General features: G+C 53.3%; 1 protein-coding gene across 1 annotated transcript in view; it reads right to left on the minus strand.

Moving 5' to 3' along the window:
- Positions 1-1368: 1368 nt before the first annotated feature.
- The window catches only part of LOC140411297 (uncharacterized), a 71673-nt gene continuing 53308 nt past the window's right edge, over positions 1369-19733 (minus strand). The window contains exons 6-8 of the mRNA XM_072500419.1: positions 9725-9832; positions 7126-7234; positions 1369-4422 (exon numbers count right to left, since the gene is read on the minus strand). Of these exons, the coding sequence (XP_072356520.1) occupies positions 7137-7234; positions 9725-9832 (206 nt within the window). The 3' untranslated portion in view covers positions 1369-4422; positions 7126-7136. The remainder of the gene's footprint in view (positions 4423-7125; positions 7235-9724; positions 9833-19733) is intronic.

Below are 19733 nucleotides of genomic sequence, written 5' to 3' on the forward strand. Positions count from 1 at the left end.
TGAGTGACAGTGTGAGGGAGCTGGATTAACATCAGTAGAGATACAGTCAGTAACACAGGGTGCTGGGGAGAGGGGTTACTGAGTGTCAGTGTGAGGGAGCTGGATTAACATCAGTAGAGATACAGTCAGTAACACAGGGTGCTGGGGGGAGAGGGGTTACTGAGTGACAGTGTGAGGGAGCTGGATTAACATCAGTAGAGATACAGTCAGTAACACAGGGTGCTGGGGAGAGGGGTTACTGAGTGTCAGTGTGAGGGAGCTGGATTAACATCAGTAGAGATACAGTCAGTAACACAGGGTGCTGGGGGGAGAGGGGTTACTGAGTGACAGTGTGAGAGAGCTGGATTAACATCAGTAGAGATACAGTCAGTAACACAGAGTGCTGGGGGAGAGGGGTTACTGAGTGACAGTGTGAGGGAGCTGGATTAACATCAGTAGAGATAGTCAGTAACACAGGGTGCTAGGGGAGAGGGGTTACTGAGTGACAGTGTGAGGGAGCTGGATTAACATCAGTAGAGATACACTCAGTAACACAGGGTGCTGGGGGAGAGGGGTGACTGAGTGACAGTGTGAGGGAGCTGGGGGAGAGGGGTTACTGAGTGACAGTGTGAGGGAGCTGGATTAACATCAGTAGAGATACAGTCAGTAACACAGGGTGCTGGGGAGAGGGGTTACTGAGTGACAGTGTGAGGGACCTGGATTAACATCAGTACAGATACAGTCAGTAACACAGGGTGCTGGGGGAGAGGGGTTATTGAGTGACAGTGTGAGGGAGCTGGATTAACATCAGTAGAGATACAGTCAGTAACACAGGGTGCTGGGGGAGAGGGGTTACTGAGTGACAGTGTGAGGGAGCTGGGGGAGAGGGGTTACTGAGTGACAGTGTGAGGGAGCTGGATTAACATCAGTAGAGATACAGTCAGTAACACAGGGTGCTGGGGGAGAGGGGTTGCTGAGTGACAGTGTGAGGGAGCTGGATTAACATCAGTACAGATAGTCAGTAACATAGGGTGCTGGGGGAGTGGTCTATGTTTGCCAAGTTGTACCATTTCAGACATGTCACTTCCAGCCCACACTATCCGCAGTCCAATGGGAAGGTGGAAAAAGGGGGGCACATTGTGAAACAGCTCATCTGCAAGGCCGCGGATTCTGCTTCTGACATCGACCTCACGCTGCTTGCGTACAGGGCGACCCCACTGTCCACTGGCATGACACCGGCTCAACTCCTAATGAACAGGGACCTGCGGACGACACTTCCAGCCATACACTTGCCCAACCTGGATCACCTCCCGGTGCTGCAGAAGGTGCAGCAGCTCCGAAACCAGCAAAAGCAGGGCTATGATGCTCATGCCACCGATTTGCCCGTGTTATCCCCGGCAGGCACTGCCAGGATCAAGATACCGGATGGTCCCTGGTCTGCTCCAGCTTTTGTTGTTCGACAGGCTGCCCCCCGCTCGTATGTTGTGCGTCTGGCTGATGGTTCAGTTGTGCGACGAAACAGACGGGCACTGCGCAAAGTTGCCTGCCCGCAACCGCTTTCTTCTCTGTTTCCGTCCGTTGTTTTGCCACCTCCTGATACCTCGAACTACGAGGCCACCAGTCAGGCTTCCATCCCGCCTGTCACAGCGCCGTCATCCTCACCACCACCTCTCCGGCGGTCGACGAGGATCAGGCGCAAGCCCCAGAGACTGGACTTATGAACATGTTTTGTTTGCTATGTTCTGTTTTCTCACATTAGACAGCTGTCTTCACATGTAAATACGTTCACATATGCCACCGCTTGTAAATATGTTAATATATGCCACCACATGTAAGTACGTTCCCATATGCCAACAAAACATAAAAGAAGGGGAGATGTCATGATTTGCAGACATGCAGATGATGATTTACAGACAGGCAGCTAATGAACACAGAGAACAGGACATGACCAATGAGCAGGCAGGACACTCAGGGTTGATATCTCACTATAAAAGGCGCGAGGCACTCACACTCCGCCTCTTTCCACTGATGAACATCTACAGAGTGAGTCAGGGTGTATGTACAGTATCACACCTCCAGCACGTGGCTAAGAGCTAGTCAGGTCCAGTCAGACAGAGTAACCACACTTAGGTAAGCAGAGAGTCGAACTCAGAGAGAACTGTGCTAACTGTGCTGCAGGTTCAATAAATCAGATTGAACTAACTTCAAGGTCTGGAGTATCTTTTGGTAAAAGCTGCATCCAGTTGCAGCCTGTGTTATCCCAGAGTACATAACACGTCAAACATCAGTAGAGATACAGTCAGTAACACAGGGTGCGGGGGGAGAGGGGTTACTGAGTGACAGTGTGAGGGAGCTGGATCAACATCAGTAGAGATACAGTCAGTAACACAGGATGCTGGGGGAGAGGGGTAACTGAGTGATAGTGTGAGGGAGCTGGATTAACATCAGTAGAGATACAGTCAGTAACACAGGGTGCTGGGGGAGAGGGGTTACTGCGTGACAGTGTGAGGGTGCTGGGGGAGAGGGGTTACTGAGTGATAGTGTGAGGGAGCTGGATTAACATCAATCGAGATACAGTCAGTAACACAGGGTGCTGGGGGGAGAGGGGTTACTGAGTGACAGTGTGAGGGAGCTGGATTAACATCAGTAGAGATACAGTCAGTAACACAGGGTGCTGGGGGGAGAGGGGTTACTGAGTGACAGTGTGAGGGAGCTGGATTAACATCAGTAGAGATACAGTCAGTAACACAGGGTGCTGGGGGGAGAGGGGTTACCGAGTGACAGTGTGAGGGAGCTGGATTAACATCAGTAGCGATACAGTCAGTAACACAGGGTGCTGGGGGAGAGGGGTTACTGAGTGACAGTGTGAGGGAGCTGGATTAACATCAGTAGAGATACAGTCAGTAACGCAGGGTGCTGGGGGAGAGGGGTTACTGAGTGACAGTGTGAGGGAGCTGGGGGAGAGGGGTTACTGAGTGACAGTGCGAGGGAGCTGGATTAACATCAGTAGGGATACAGTCAGTAACACAGGGTGCTGGGGGAGAGGGGTTACTGAGTGACAGTGTGAGGGAGCTGGGGGAGAGGGGTTACTGAGTGACAGTGTGAGGGAGCTGGATTAACATCAGTAGAGATACAGTCAGTAACGCAGGGTGCTGGGGGAGAGGGGTTACTGAGTGACAGTGTGAGGGAGCTGGGGGAGAGGGGTTACTGAGTGACAGTGCGAGGGAGCTGGATTAACATCAGTAGGGATACAGTCAGTAACACAGGGTGCTGGGGGAGAGGGGTTACTGAGTGACAGTGTGAGGGAGCTGGGGGAGAGGGGTTACTGAGTGACAGTGTGAGGGAGCTGGATTAACATCAGTAGAGATACAGTCAGTAACAGGGTGCTGGGGGGGAGGGGTTACTGAGTGACAGTGTGAGGGATTTGGATTAACATCAGTAGAGATACAGTCAGTAACACAGGGTGCTGGGGGAGAGGGGTAACTGAGTGACAGTGTGAGGGAGCTGAGGGAGAGGGTTACTGAGTGACAGTGTGAGGGTGCTGGATTAACATCAGTAGGGATACAGTCAGTAACACAGGGTGCTTGGGGAGAGGGGTTACTGAGTGACAGTGTGAGTGAGCTGGATTAACATCAGTAGCGATACAGTCAGTAACACAGGGTGCTGGGGGAGAGGGGTTACTGAGTGACAGTGTGAGGGTGCTGGATAGTATAGAGAGAGGGGCAGTTTGAGAGACAGAAAGGGTCAGAGACAGGCGGTAAACTGGACCGTGGAATAGCGAGACTGTGAGAGAGAGGGAGACAGAAACAGGGGGGGGGGGGCGATAGAGATGCAGATCGATGCTTACTGAAGGGAGGGGGTGTGAGAATTTGGCTCAATGGTTTATATCCATTCTCTGATTATTATTCTCTGAGGTGAGTTTGTGTTGTCTCCCTGACCCGGGCAGGTTCATCAGCTCTCAGTGCCCTCCTTCGCCCTGTAAAGTAGTTTAATTAGCCACCAGCTTCTCGTCACAGTCGCAGCAATGAACTGGACCCGTGTGGTGACAGCCTGCTTAAACCTGCCTCAGCGGCTGTGTACAAACGCGGACACCATCTTTAATCCACCTTGGGCCGACAACGGGTTAGGGTCCAGGACCCTGGAGGGCCTTGTGGGCGTGGAGAGAAAGAGAGAGGGGGAGGGAGACTGGAGGTGGGAGGGTGGAGGAGAGGTGTATCCTGAGAAGATCTCGGAGTACAACTGCAGAGTGAGGTGGATGTAGAACCATCGCTGGCCCCTTGCCGCAGGGTTGGTCCGGGTGGCAAGCTGGGGCCCACCGGTGCAAGGGACCACAATTGCTCAGTCGGAGTTGGGGGAGGGGAGACAGGGCTCGAGATTAAAGCAGCAATCTTCAAACATCTCAACAGTAAACCTTCAGCCTCCTTTGCCGATTGACTTGGAACCCTGGAAGCAGAGAAGAAAAACTGGATTCATTTTAGTGTCTCAAAATATCACAAAGAGTCCCACAGCCAATGAGAAGATTTCCCAGTGTCCCCAGTAACGGAAACACAGCATCCCAATGGAGCACAGCGAAATCCCAAAGTCGATGACTGCATAATCCAATTTCTGCACGGTGTTAACTGAAGGGTTGGTTTAGGGATCCAGCAGATATGGGCCAATCCCCATAGATCTTCTCTCAGCACCGTGTCCGTACTGACCCTCTGACAGTGCAGCACTCCCTCAGTACTGACCCTCTGACAGTGCGGCACTCCCTCAGTACTGACCCTCTGACAGTGCAGCTCTCCCTCAGCACTGACCCTCTGACAGTGCAGCTCTCCCACAGTACTGACCCTCTGACAGTGCAGCTCTCCCTCAGTACTGACCCTCTGACAGTGCGGCACTCCCTCAGTACTGACCCTCTGACAGTGCAGCACTCCCTCAGTACTGACCCTCTGACAGTGCAGCTCTCCCTCAGCACTGACCCTCTGACAGTGCAGCTCTCCCTCAGTACTGACCCTCTGACAGTGCGGCACTCCCTCAGTACTGACCCTCTGACAGTGCAGCACTCCCTCAGTACTGACCCTCTGACAGTGCAGCTCTCCCTCAGTACTGACCCTCTGACAGTGCAGCTCTCCCTCAGTCCTGACCCTCTGACAGTGCAGCTCTCCCTCAGTACTGACCCTCTGACAGTGCAGCTCTCCCTCAGTACTGACTCCCTGACAGTGCAGCAATCACTCAGTACTGACCCTCTGACAGTGCAGCACTCACTCAGTACTGACCCTCTGACAGTGCAGCTCTCCCTCAGTACTGACTCCCTGACAGTGCAGCAATCACTCAGTACTGACCCTCTGACAGTGCAGTACTCCCTCAGTACTGACCCTCTGACAGTGCAGCACTCCCTCAGTACTGACCCTCTGACAGTGCAGCACTCCCTCAGTACTGACCCTCTGACAGTGCAGCTCTCCCTCAATCCTGACCCCCTGACAGTGCAGCACTCCCTCAGTACTGACCCTCTGACAGTGCAGCACTCCCTCAGTACTGACCCTCTGATAATGCAGCACTCCCTCAGTACTGACCCTCTGACAGTGCAGCACTCCCTCAGTACTGACCCTCTGACAGTGCAGCACTCCCTCAGTACCGACCCTCTGACAGTGCAGCACTCCCTCAGTACTGACCCTCTGACAGTGCAGCACTCCCTCAGTACTGACCCTCTGACAGTGCAGCACTCACTCAGCACTGCCCCTCTGACATTTCCCTGTTTGAACGGCGCTGCTCGAACACTGGATGTTGCCTGACTAAGTAAAACATTTAAAGTTGTTTCATGAAGCTGACATAGGCAAAAGGGGCCATTATACCATAAGAAACAGGAAGAGGAGAAGAGCATTTGGCCCCTCGATCCTGCTCCGCTATTCAATAGGACCATAGCTGATCCGGAATTCCTCATGTCCACCTTCCTGTCCTTTCCCCCCTAACCCTTGACTCCTTTACTGATCAAGAATATATCCCAGCCTTAAATATCCACCAGGACTCTTCCCCACAGCTCTGTGACAAGGAGCTCCACAGATTCCCAACCCTCTGAGCGAAGAAATTCCTCCTCATCTGAGTCTTAAATTGGCTCCCCCCCATTCTGAGACTCTGCTCCCTGATCCTAGACTCTCTCCTGAGGGGAAACATCCTCTCAGCATTTACCCTGTCAAACCCTTCAAGAATCCTCTGTTTCAATCCGATCACCCCCTCGCTCCTCTGAATTCCAATGAGTAGAGTCCCAACCTGCTTAACCTTTGCTCATAAGACACTCCCTCCACACCGGGGATCATCCTCGTGAACCTTCGCTGAAATACTATCTGTCCTTAAATAAAGGCCCCCAAACTGCTCCAGATGTGGTCTCACCAGCCCCTTGTACAGATCCAGCAAGACGTCCCAACTCTTATACTCCAACCCCCTTGAAATCAGGGCCGACATTCCATTACCCTTCCCGATTACCTGCTGTCCCTGTTGTCATGTGAGAGTAGCTTTAAGAAATGGATGTTTAAGCAATGTCCCTTTAAGACACCAGTGATGTCAGAGAGTGGGTGGGGCTGAGCTCAGCTCAGCCATTTTGCAGTCTAGTTTCAGTTTGGAAAGAGCTTGGGTGTGTCTGTGTTTGCAGTGAGCTGGATCGACCATGATCTCTGCCATGAAAGACTATCTCTGGATAATTTGGGTGACTTAAACTCATAATAGTAGAGCTTTTAACCTGATGTGTTTCTGTTTAAAGGTGTTAAGTCTCTTGGATGTTGAAAGGAATGACTGAAGGACTATTTAGTGTTGTAATATTTTCAGGGTTATCTTTGAAGTAAGGGGCGTTAAGAGATCCAATGTTTATTTAAAAGTGTTAAGTTGAGGTCATGGAATAAACATTGTTTTGTGTTTGAAAACCCACGTGTCCATAATTGTAATTCCCACACCTGGGGAACAAGCCATGTGCTGGAAAAGCAACAATTGCATTAAAGGGAGAGGTTGGTTGAACTCCATGATACATTTTGGGGTTCTGAAAACGCCTCGCCCATAACACTGTGTGTTAGCTTTCTGCCTTTCTGAATATTTGGCTGTAACATTGCACCCACTGCCGTTGATGTTCTCGTGTTCTTTACCCACAGTGGAGGAAATCTGACCCAATACACCTACCTCTGGGATGTTCAACTGGGGACGTACGTCTCTATATCATCGTAGTCACTCTCCGTCGACTCATCGGCAGTGGGGTCGACTGCTGTACCGGTGATTGGAGCTGCTGTCACTAAAATACAGGGACGAGAATCACCGTGAGGAATGTATAGTCGATACTGGAGCAAATTGCAGGAGATTACGCAGCACGGCGGCGCAGTGGCTAGCTCTGCTGCCTCGCAGTGTCAGGGACCCAGGGTTCAATTCCGGCCTCGGGTGACTGTGCGGAGTGTGCACGTCCTCCCCGTATGTGCGTGGGGTTCCCCCCGGGTGCTCCGGTTTCCTCCCACAGTCCAAAGATGTGTAGGTTAGGTGGATTGGCCATGCTAAATTGCCCCTCATGTCGAAAGATGTGCAGGTTAGGTGGATTGGCCACGCTAAATTGGCCCTTAGTGTTCAAAGATGTGCAGGTGAGGTGGGGTTACGAGGATAAGGCGGGGGATGGGGCCTGGATAGGGTGCTCTTTCAGAGGGTCAATGCAGACTCGATGGGCTGAATGGCCTCCTTCTGCACTTTGGGGATCCCATGGTCCTTCTATGTTGAGCAGGAAGATGGAGCTGCAGAATTGATCGAGATCTTGGGCACCATTAAACAGACGGTGCATCCTTACAAAGGCGGAGCTTGACGTCCCTCCACAGAACCACACCCTCTGTGCCACAGGCAGTAGCCATGGTAGTAAGCTCTCTCACCTCACAACCTGCCTCAGCTCTCCTGCTACTCCAAGCCTCACTACCTCTCCAGCTGACTATTGCAATCCACGCCTGCTGAGTTTCCCACGTTACCCTCCAGCCTGTGTAAAATTCCGCAGGTAGGGCAGGAACTCTCCGTAACTCGCCCCTGGAATGCCACACGTTTTATCACAGAGCTACAGTGGCTCCTGCGGAGAAAATATCTTGATTTTCAAAACACCATCCTCGTTTTCAAACCTCTCCATCATAATCCTTATCGCTGTAACTCCTCTAATCCCTACCACCCTCCCTATCTCTGTAACTCCTCCAATCCCTACAGCCCTCCCTATCTCTGTAACTCCTCCAATCCCTACAGCCCTCCCTATCTCTGTAACCTCCTCCAGCCCCGACAACCCACCCTATCTCTGTAACCTCCTCCAGCCCCTACAACCCTCCATATCTCTGTAACCTCCTCCAGCCCCTACAACCCTCCCTATCTCTGTAACCTCCTCCAGCCCCTACAACCCTCCCTATCTCTGTAATTCCTCCAATCCCTACACCCCTCCCTATCTCTGTAACCTCCTCCAGCCCCTACAGCCCTCCCTATCTCTGTAACCTCCTCCAGCCCCGACAACCCTCCCTATCTCTGTAACCTCCTCCAGCCCCTATAACCCTCCCTATCTCTGTAATTCCTCCAATCCCTACACCCCTCCCTATCTCTGTAACTACTCCAGCCCCTACAGCCCTCCCTATCTCTGTAACCTCCTCCAGCCCCTACAACTCTCCCTATCTCTGTAACTCCTCCAATCCCTACAACCCTCCCTATCTCTAACTCCTCTAATCCTTACAGCCCTCCCAACCTCTGTAACCTCCTCCAGCCCTGACAATCCTCCCTATCTCTATAACCTCCTCCAGCCCCGACAACCCTCCCTATCTCTGTAACCTCCTCCAGCCCCTACAACCCTCCCTATCTCTGTAGCTACTCCAATTCCTACAGCCCTCCCTATCTCAGTAACCTCCTCCAGCCTCTACACCCCTCCCTATCTCTGTAACCTCACCCAGCCTCTACAACCCTCCCTATCTCTGTAACCTCCTCCAGCCCCAACCCTCCCTATCTCTGTGACCTCCTCCAGCCCCTACAGCTCCTCCCTATCTCTGTAACCTCCTCCAACCCATACACCCCTCCCTATCTCTGTAACCTCCTCTAGCCCCTACAATCCTCCCTATCTCTGTAACCTCCTCTAGCCCCTACAATCCTCCCTATCTCTGTAACCTCCTCCAGCCTCAACCACCCAAAATGGCTTCCCGAAGATGCTGCGACGCCCGGTTTTTGTAAATTTTGTTAACGGTACGACGGGCAGGATTTAACACCGACCCCTCCCTCCGTGGGGCGATTGGAGTTGGCGGAGGTTGGTCCCCCATTGCTGGGGCATGAGTGGCCAGTCCCGCCGATGCCATCAGGGATTCCCGTTGTCCGTACCCTCCGTTGCCCGGACACCCAGTGCGGGGACTCGCTGTCCGCGGGAATGGACGCTCCGGCAGGCAGGAGCAGCTGCAAAATCCACATATTTCCCTCACTTCAGGGGGATGAGGGCCTCACTGGCCGGCAAATGTTGCCCCGAACTAATTGCCCCCGAATTTGCCCACACCACTTGAGAGGGGCAGTTAAGAGGTCGGTGTGTGGGGACCGGAGTCAGGTGTAGGCCAGACCGGGGTGGGGACGGCAGATTTCCAAGCCCTGAAGGGGCATGAGTGAACCAGACGGGGTTTCACAGTGATCCGACGATGGTTGCCACGGTCACCGTGACCTCGTCAGCGCAGCATCCCAGCCGAAAGGTCGTTACCCTGAGTCAGGGGAGGCCATCGTCCCGAACGGCAGGTTGCTAACGCTGTACCTGCTGTTTCGGCCGAGGTAAAATCCTGAGGTGCGCCGTCCACATTCTCATACTCCTCCAGCGGCAGGGTGCTGGTCGAACTCTGAAACTCATTCTGCTGCGGGACATCTGATTAATAAAACATCATTAAAATGAGCAATGCGGCCTGTGTTACTGACTGTGTCTCTACTGATGTTAATGCAGCTCCTTCACACTGTCACTCAGTAACCCCACTCCCCCAGCGCCCTGTGTTACTGACTGTGTCTCTACTGATGTTAATCCAGCTCCCTCACACTGTCACTCAGTAACCCCTCTCCCCCAGCGCCCTGTGTTACTGACTGTGTCTCTACTGATGTTAATCCAGCTCCCTCACACTGTCACTCAGTAACCCCTCTCCCCCAGCTCCCTCACACTGTCACTCAGTAACCCCTCTCCCCCAGCACCCTGTGTTACTGACTGTGTCTCTACTGATGTTAATGCAGCTCCCTCACACTGTCACTCAGTAACCCCTCTCCCCCAGCACCCTGTGTTACTGACTGTGTCTCTACTGATGTTAATGCAGCTCCCTCACACTGACACTCAGTAACCCCTCTCCCCCAGCACCCTCACACTGTCACTCAGTAACCCCTCTCCCCCAGCTCCCTCACACTGACACTCAGTAACCCCTCTCCCCTGTGGTGTTGGGTGTTCTAACACACAGAAGAGCCAACACAGTTGCATATGGTACAACACTTGTTTATTTAAACTCACTATTTACAACTTGGTCTTTGCACTCTACACGTGGGGGGCCCCCTGCTTGTGGTGTTTCAACAGCTCTTTCATGCTTCCTTCTCCCCAGACCTACTGACCTCCAGGTGTCGTGCTCGTGCTTTTTATGTGGTTGGTGTTCTTGTCTGTGATTGGTTGTGGTGTTGTGTACTCTGATTTGCCTGTTAGTGTGTCCATCATGATGTGTGTGTTTGAATATCATGACATCCCCCCTTTTTACAAAGATATGTGCCTACGTGGTAATAAATATGATCGTGACGTGAGTGCATCTAAGAGTGTGTGTGTGTCGTGTGCAGCATGTGTCTATGACGGAACTATGTACATGGGGCGATGTCGAGTGCGTCACATGAATCCAGTTGTACCATAACATAACAGAAATTCGAACGAGAGAAGAAGAAAAAAAATTTTGAACAGTTGTCCAGTCAGACGACATCTGGAACGATAAACAACAACAGGTTATCATGTAAAATTGTCCAACTTATTAAACATATGAACTGTATTATAAGTCCATTCTAATGGGTTTGCGACGAATTCGGGTTGACCGCCTTAAGGGTGGATCAAGAACCACCGGCTGCTGTGCAGGCATGGCCATGGGTGGCGATGGAAAGGGCGTGATGTGCGGCAGCTCCACAAAGTCATCCTCGGAAGCCTGTTGAGGATCTGGCGTGTTGTGTGGCTGTGAACGTGGAAGTCGGCGAAGGGCGCGCCGATTGCGGCGACGCACGGAACCATCCGGCATGCGAACCAGGAACGAGCGGGGAGCCACTTGTCGGAGGACTTCGGCCGGTGCTGACCAGCCACCATACGGTTGATGGACGCGTACTTTGTCTCCGGAGGACAGGGGGGGCAGGTCCGTCGCTCGTGTGTCGTACCGACCTTTCTGGCGATCACGCTGCAGTTGCATGTCCCGAAGAACCGCCTCATGGTCTGTTGTCGGTGCCAGGACGGAAGGTACCGTCGTCCTGAGGGAGCGACCCATTAGTAGCTGCGCTGGCGAGAGGCCCGTGGATAACGGGGCCGATCGATAGGCCAGCAAGGCAAGGTTAAAGTCCGATCCGGCATCAGCCGCCTTGCACAGGAGCCGCTTTGCGATGTGGACACCCTTTTCAGCCTTCCCGTTCGATTGTGGATGCAGAGGGCTGGATGTCACATGAGTGAAACCATATGCTGCGGCAAAGGACGACCATTCACGGCTGGCAAAACAAGGTCCATTGTCTGACATGACAGTCCTTGGAATGCCATGGCGAGCAAACGTTTCCTTGCAGGCCCCAATGACTGCGGACGACGTCAGATCATGGAGAGGCATGACTTCCGGGTAGTTTGAGAAGTAGTCTATAATAACAATGTAATCTCTGCCGAGCGCGTGAAATAGGTCAACACCCACCTTCGCCCAGGGGGACGTCACCATCTCGTGTGGTAGAAGTGTTTCCGGAGGTTGCGCCGGCTGAAACCTCTGACAGGTTGTGCAGTTGAGCACCATGTTGGCTATGTCTTCATTAATACCCGGCCAATATACCGCCGCCCGGGCCCTTCGTCTGCATTTTTCGACACCCAGGTGGCCTTCGTGTAGTTGACGAAGAATCATCTGGCGCACACTGTGTGGAATGACGATCCTATGCGATTTCATAAGGACCCCGTCTATATTGGTGAGATCATCTCGCACATTGTAAAACTGGGGGCACTGCCCTTTTAGCCACCCTTCCGTCATGTGGCGCATCACTCGCTGCAGCAGAGGGTCAGTCGCCGTCTCTGCGCGTATGTGGGCCAGACAAGGATCATCAGCTGGCATATTTGCTGCTGTCAGAGTCACGTGTGCCTCAATGTGACGCACGAACCCCTCCGCATCTGGTGGTGTGCTCACTGCTCGGGAAAGAGTGTCCGCCACTATGAGTTCCTTCCCCGGAGTGTAGATCAGTTCAAAATCGTACCTCCTGAGTTTGAGTAAGATGCGCTGGAGGCGAGGAGTCATGTCGTTCAGGTCTTTGTTAATGATGTTGACCAGGGGGCGGTGGTCAGTTTCGACCGTGAATCGTGGCAGGCCATACACATAGTCGTGGAACTTGTCCAGTCCAGTTAACAAGCCCAGGCATTCTTTTTCGATTTGCGCGTAGCGCTGTTCGGTAGGGGTCATGGCTCGTGAGGCATACGCAACCGGGGCCCATGATGACGTGCTGTCTTTTTGCAGGAGTACCGCTCCAATACCAGATTGGCTGGCGTCTGTTGAGATCTTTGTAGGGCGAGTCGCGTCAAAGAAGGCCAGCACTGGTGCCGTGACCAGTTTGTGCTTGAGCTCCTCCCATTCCTGCTGATGCGACTGGTGCCAGTTGAATTCCGTCGATTTTTTTACGAGATGGCGCATGTTTGTTGTATGAGAAGCCAGGTTGGGAATGAACTTCCCAAGGAAGTTGACCATGCCCAGGAATCTTAAGACAGCCTTCTTGTCAGCCGGTCGTGGCATGGCTGTGATGGCGCTAACCTTGTCTGCATCGGGACGGACCCCGGACCTTGAGATGTGGTCCCCGAGGAATTTCAGCTCCGTCTGGCCGAAAGCACACTTCGCACGGTTGAGACGCAGGCCATTTTGCCGTATGCGGGTGAAGACACGTCGAAGACGATGCATGTGTTCCTGCGGAGTGGTGGACCAAATGATGATATCGTCCACATATACACGTACCCCTTCGATGCCTTCCATCATCTGCTCCATAATGCGGTGGAATACTTCAGATGCCGAAATGATGCCGAATGGCATCCGGTTGTAGCAGAATCTGCCAAAAGGGGTGTTGAATGTGCATAGTCTTCGGCTGGCCGGGTCCAGTTGGATCTGCCAGAATCCTTTGGACGCATCCAATTTAGTGAATATGTTGGCTCGCGCCATCTCGCTGGTGAGGTCTTCTCGTTTTGGGATGGGATAGTGTTCCCGCATGATGTTGTTGTTCAGATCTTTTGGATCTATACATATACGGAGCTCGCCAGAGGGCTTCTTTACACAGACCATGGAGCTGACCCATGGCGTGGGCTCCGTGACCTTGGATAGGACCCCTTGGTCCTGAAGAATCTGCAGTTGTGCCTTGAGGCGGTCTTTGAGAGGCGCAGGAACCCTGCGAGGTGCGTGAACGACAGGGATGGCGTCCGGTCTGAGTCGAATCTTGTACGTGTGTGGCAATGTCCCCATGCCTTCAAAAACCTCCTGGTTGTGAGCGAGGAGGGAATGGAGATTCGCGTGGAACTCAGCATCCGGGAAGTCGGATATCTCATCTGGAGAGAGAGACATGATGCGCTGTACCAGGTGAAGGACCTTACACGCTTGTGCGCCCAGTAACGAGTCCTTTGATGAGCCCACAACTTCGAAGGGGAGTGTGGCCGTGTACCCCTTGTGAGTCACCTGTAGCTGGCAAGATCCTGCGGACGGGATAACGTTCCCGTTATAGTCAACCATCTTAAGCCGGGATGGTGTGATGAGTGGTTTGACCTTCATGGCCTGGACTGCAGAGTAAGCAATCAGGTTGGCGGATGCGCCGGTGTCCAGACGGAAGGCGACGCGCGATCGGTTGACCGTCAGGGTGGCACACCACTCATCGTCTGGATTGATGGCATTGACCTTGTTGACATCAATGACGGCAACTCTGAAGTCATCCTGGTCATCTGCATCACTTAACTGGAAGTCTTGATGCGTGGGCTGGACGGTCCTGACTCGTGTGCGAGGTTGTCGAGGATGCGCCGGATCCATGGGTTGAGCCGCACGACAGCGGGCTGCGTAGTGGCCTATCATGGCACATCTGTTGCACTGTTGGTATTTTGCAGGACATTGCCCTTTTAAGTGTAGACCTCCACACTTGCTGCACGTCATGACGTCACGGCGTTCGTTGCGCCACTGCGCATGCGCAGTGCGATCTTGCGGTGGGCGCGCCTGCGCAGTGCGTCCCTCGTTGTGGCCGTTATTCTTGGCGCGCACCTGCGCGGGAGACCGCGAAAAGCGCGGGAAGCGGCCGCTGTCGTCCGGGCCGTGGGGCGGGAAGAAATCGACGGCCTGGATGCGTTCAACGTCGTGGGCGGCCTGGCTTGCCGATTCGACGGCTGGGGACCCCCTCCGTGCCAACTCGGACGCCTGAAATCGGGCAAAACGGCAGGTCGCATTTTCATGGAGGACACAGGCTTCCACAGCAGACGCTAAGGTGAGGCTCTTTATTTTAAGAAGCTGCTGGCGTAGGCCACTGGAGGCAACGCCAAAAACAATCTGGTCCCTGATCATGGACTCTGTGGTGGTGCCGTAACCGCAGGACTGCGCTAGAATCCGGAGGTGCGTCAAAAAGGGTTGAAAAAGCTCCTCCTTACCTTGCAGGCGTTGCTGAAAGATGTATCTTTCGAAAGTTTCGTTTACTTCAGTTTGAAAGTGCTGGTCCATTTTGAGGATGACCGTGTCATATTTGGCCTGGTTTTCGCCTTCCTCGAACACCAGTGAATTAAAGACATCATTTGGGTGGGGGCCTGCGTAGAAGAGGAGCATTGCAATCTTCGAATCATCCGAGACATTCTGTTTTTCGGTGGCACGGATGTACAGGTCAAATCGCTGCCTGTAGAGCTTCCAGTTGGTGCCTAGGTTCCCCGTGACTTGCATCGGCTGCGGTTTGCCGGTGTGGTCCATGTCCAGAATGGCAGGTTGGTAGGCAGGTATCGATCCACTCCTGTACCATGTGGTGTTGGGTGTTCTAACACACAGAAGAGCCAACACAGTTGCATATGGTACAACACTTGTTTATTTAAACTCACTATTTACAACTTGGTCTTTGCACTCTACACGTGGGGGGCCCCCTGCTTGTGGTGTTTCAACAGCTCTTTCATGCTTCCTTCTCCCCAGACCTACTGACCTCCAGGTGTCGTGCTCGTGCTTTTTATGTGGTTGGTGTTCTTGTCTGTGATTGGTTGTGGTGTTGTGTACTCTGATTTGCCTGTTAGTGTGTCCATCATGATGTGTGTGTTTGAATATCATGACATCCCCCAGCTCCCTCACACTGTCACTCAGTAACCCCTCTCCCCCAGCTCCCTCACACTGTCACTCAGTAACCCCTCTCCCCCAGCACCCTGTGTTACTGACTGTGTCTCTACTGATGTTAATGCAGCTCCCTCACACTGTCACTCAGTATCCCCTCTCCCCCAGCTCCCTCACACTGTCACTCAGTAACCCCTCTCCCCCAGCACCCTCACACTGTCACTCAGTAACCCCTCACCCCCAGCTCCCTCACACTGTCACTCAGTAACCCCTCTCCCCCAGCTCCCTCACACTGTCACTCAGTAACCCCTCTCCCCCAGCACCCTCACACTGTCACTCAGTAACCCCTCACCCCCAGCTCCCTCACACTGTCACTCAGTAACCCCTCTCCCCCAGCGCCCTCACACTGTCACTCAGTAACCCCTCTCCCCCAGCTCCCTCACACTGTCACTCAGTAACCCCTCTCCCCCAGCTCCCTCACACAGTCACTCAGTAACCCCTCTCCCCCAGCGCCCTCACACTGTCACTCAGTAACCCCTCTCCCCCAGCTCCCTCACACTGTCACTCAGTAACCCCTCTCCCCCAGCGCCCTGTGTTACTGACTGTGTCTCTACTGATGTTAATTCAGCTCCCTCACACTGTCACTCAGTAACCCCTCTCCCCCAGCTCCCTCACACTGACACTCAGTAACCCCTCACCCCCAGCTCCCTCACACTGTCACTCAGTAACCCCTCACCCCCAGCTCCCTCACACTGTCACTCAGTAACCCCTCTCCCCCAGCGCCCTGTGTTACTGACTGTGTCTCTACTGATGTTAATTCAGCTCCCTCACACTGTCACTCAGTAACCCCTCTCCCCCAGCTCCCTCACACTGTCACTCAGTAACCCCTCTCCCCCAGCTCCCTCACACTGACACTCAGTAACCCCTCTCCCCCAGCACCCTCACACTGTCACTCAGTAACCCCTCTCCCCCAGCACCCTCACACTGACACTCAGTAACCCCTCTCCCCCAGCACCCTCACACTGTCACTCAGTAACCCCTCTCCCCCCAGCTCCCTCACACTGTCACTCAGTAACCCCTCTCCCCCAGCTCCCTCACACTGACACTCAGTAACCCCTCTCCCTCAGCACCCTGTGTTACTGACTGTATCTCTACTGATGTTAATCCAGCTCCCTCACACTGTCACTCAGTAACCCCTCTCCCCCAGCTCCCTCACACTGTCACTCAGTAACCCCTCTCCCCCAGCACCCTCACACTGTCACTCAGTAACCCCTCTCCCCCCAGCTCCCTCACACTGACACTCAGTAACCCCTCTCCCCCAGGATCCTGTGTTACTGACTGTGTCTCTACTGATGTTAATCCAGCTCCCTCGCACTGTCACTCAGTAACCCCTCTCCCCCAGCACCCTGTGTTACTGACTGTATCTGTACTGATGTTAATCCAGCTCCCTCACACTGACACTCAGTAACCCCTCTCCCCCAGCACCCTCACACTGACACTCAGTAACCCCTCTCCCCCAGCTCCCTCACACTGTCACTCAGTAACCCCTCTCCCCCAGCTCCCTCACACTGACACTCAGTAACCCCTCTCCCCCAGCTCCCTCACACTGACACTCAGTAACCCCTCTCCCCCAGCTCCCTCACACTGACACTCAGTAACCCCTCTCCCCCCAGCGCCCTGTGTTACTGACTGTGTCTCTACTGATGTTAATCCAGCTCCCTCGCACTGTCACTCAGTAACCCCTCTCCCCCAGCACCCTGTGTTACTGACTGTATCTCTGCTGATGTTAATCCAGCTCCCTCACACTGTCACTCAGTAACCCCTCTCCCCCAGCTCCCTCACACTGTCACTCAGTAACCCCTCTCCCCCAGCACCCTGTGTTACTGACTGTATCTCCACTGATGTTAATCCAGCTCCCTCGCACTGTCACTCAGTAAACCCTCTACCCCAGCTCCCTCACACTGTCACTCAGTAACCCCTCTCCCCCAGCACCCTGTGTTACTGACTGTATCTCCACTGATGTTAATCCAGCTCCCTCGCACTGTCACTCAGTAACCCCTCTCCCCCAGCACCCTGTGTTACTGACTGTATCTCTACTGATGTTAATCCAGCTCCCTCACACTGTCACTCAGTAACACCTCTCCCCCAGCTCCCTCACACTGACACTCAGTAACTCCTCTCCCCCAGCACCCTGTGTTACTGACTGCATCTCTACTGATGTTAATCCAGCTCCCTCACACTGTCACTCAGTAACCCCTCTCCCCCAGCACCCTGTGTTACTGACTGTGTCTCTACTGATGTTAATCCAGCTCCCTCGCACTGTCACTCAGTAACCCCTCTCCCCCAGCACCCTGTGTTACTGACTGTATCTCCACTGATGTTAATCCAGCTCCCTCGCACTGTCACTCAGTAACCCCTCACCCCCAGCACCCTGTGTTACTGACTGTATCTCTACTGATGTTAATCCAGCTCCCTCACACTGTCACTCAGTAACCCCTCTCCCCCAGCTCCCTCACACTGTCACTCAGTAACCCCTCTCCCCCAGCACCCTGTGTTACTGACTGTGTCTCTACTGATGTTAATCCAGCTCCCTCGCACTGTCACTCAGTATCCCCTCTACCCCAGCACCCTGTGTTACTGACTGTGTCTCTACTGATGTTAATTCAGCTCCCTCACACTGTCACTCAGTAACCCCTCTCCCCCAGCACCCTGTGTTACTGACTGTATCGCTACTGATGTTAATTCAGCTCCCTCACACTGTCACTCAGTAACCCCTGTCCCCCAGCACCCTGTGTTACTGACGGTGTCTCTACTGATGTTAATCCAGCTCCCTCACACTGTCACTCAGTAACCCCTGTCCCCCAGCACCCTGTGTTACTGACTGTATCTCTACTGATGTTAATCCAGCTACCTCACACTGTCACTCAGAAACCCCTCTCCCCCAGCACCCTCACACTGTCACTCAGTAACCCCTCTCCCTCAGCTCCCTCACACTGTCACTCAGTAACCCCTCTCCCCCAGCACCCTGTGTTACTGACTGTATCTCTATTGCTGTTAATCCAGCACCCTCACACTGTCACTCAGTAACCCCTCTCCCCCAGCACCCTGTGTTACTGACTGTATCTCTATTGATGTTAATCCAGCTCCCTCACACTGTCACTCAGTAACCCCTCTCCCCCCAGCACCCTGTGTTACTGACTGTATCTCTACTGATGTTAATCCAGCTCCCTCACACTGTCACTCAGTAACCCCTCTCCCTCAGCACCCTGTGTTACTGACTGTATCCCTACTGTGTTAATCCAGCTCCCTCACACTGTCACTCAGTAACCCCTCTCCCCCAGCACCCTGTGTTACTGACTGTATCTCTACTGATGTTAATCCAGCTCTCTCACACTGTCACTCAGTAACCCCTCTCCCTCAGCACCCTGTGTTACTGACTGTATCCCTACTGTGTTAATCCAGCTCCCTCACACTGTCACTCAGTAACCCCTCTCCTCCAGCACCCTGTGTTACTGACTGTATCTCTACTGATGTTAATCCAGCTCCCTCACACTGTCACTCAGGAACCCCTCTCCCTCAGCACCCTGTGTTATTGACTATCTGTACTGATGCTAATCCAGCTCCCTCACACTGTCACTCAGTAACCCCTCTCCCCCAGCACCCTGTGTCACTGACTGTATCTCTATTGATGTTAATCCAGCTCCCTCACACTTTCACTCAGTAAACCCTCTCCCTCAGCACCCAGTGTTACTGACTGTATCTCTATTGATGTTAATCCAGCTCCCTCACACTGTCACTCAGTAACCCCTCTCCCCCAGCACCCAGTGTTACTGACTGTATCTCTACTGATGTTAATCCAGCTCCCTCACACTGTCACTCAGTAACCCCTCTCCCCCAGCTCCCTCACACTGTCACTCAGCAACCCCTCTCCCCAGCACCCTGTGTTACTGACTGTATCTCTACTGATGTTAATCCAGCTCCCTCACACTGTCACTCAGGAAACCCTCTCCCTCAGCACCCAGTGTTACTGACTGTATCTCTATTGATGTTAATCCACCTCCCTCACACTGTCACTCAGTAACCCCTCTCCCCCAGCACCCTGTGTTACTGACTGTATCTCTATTGATGTTAATCCAGCTCCCTCACACTGTCACTCAGTAACCCCTCTCCCCCAGCACACAGTGTTACTGACTGTATCTCTACTGATGTTAATCCAGCTCCCCAAAACTGTCACTCAGTGACCCCTCTCCCCCAGCACCCTCACACTGTCACTCA

This window comes from Scyliorhinus torazame, chromosome 4 (assembly GCF_047496885.1).
Source record: "Scyliorhinus torazame isolate Kashiwa2021f chromosome 4, sScyTor2.1, whole genome shotgun sequence".
NCBI lineage: Eukaryota > Metazoa > Chordata > Chondrichthyes > Carcharhiniformes > Scyliorhinidae > Scyliorhinus > Scyliorhinus torazame.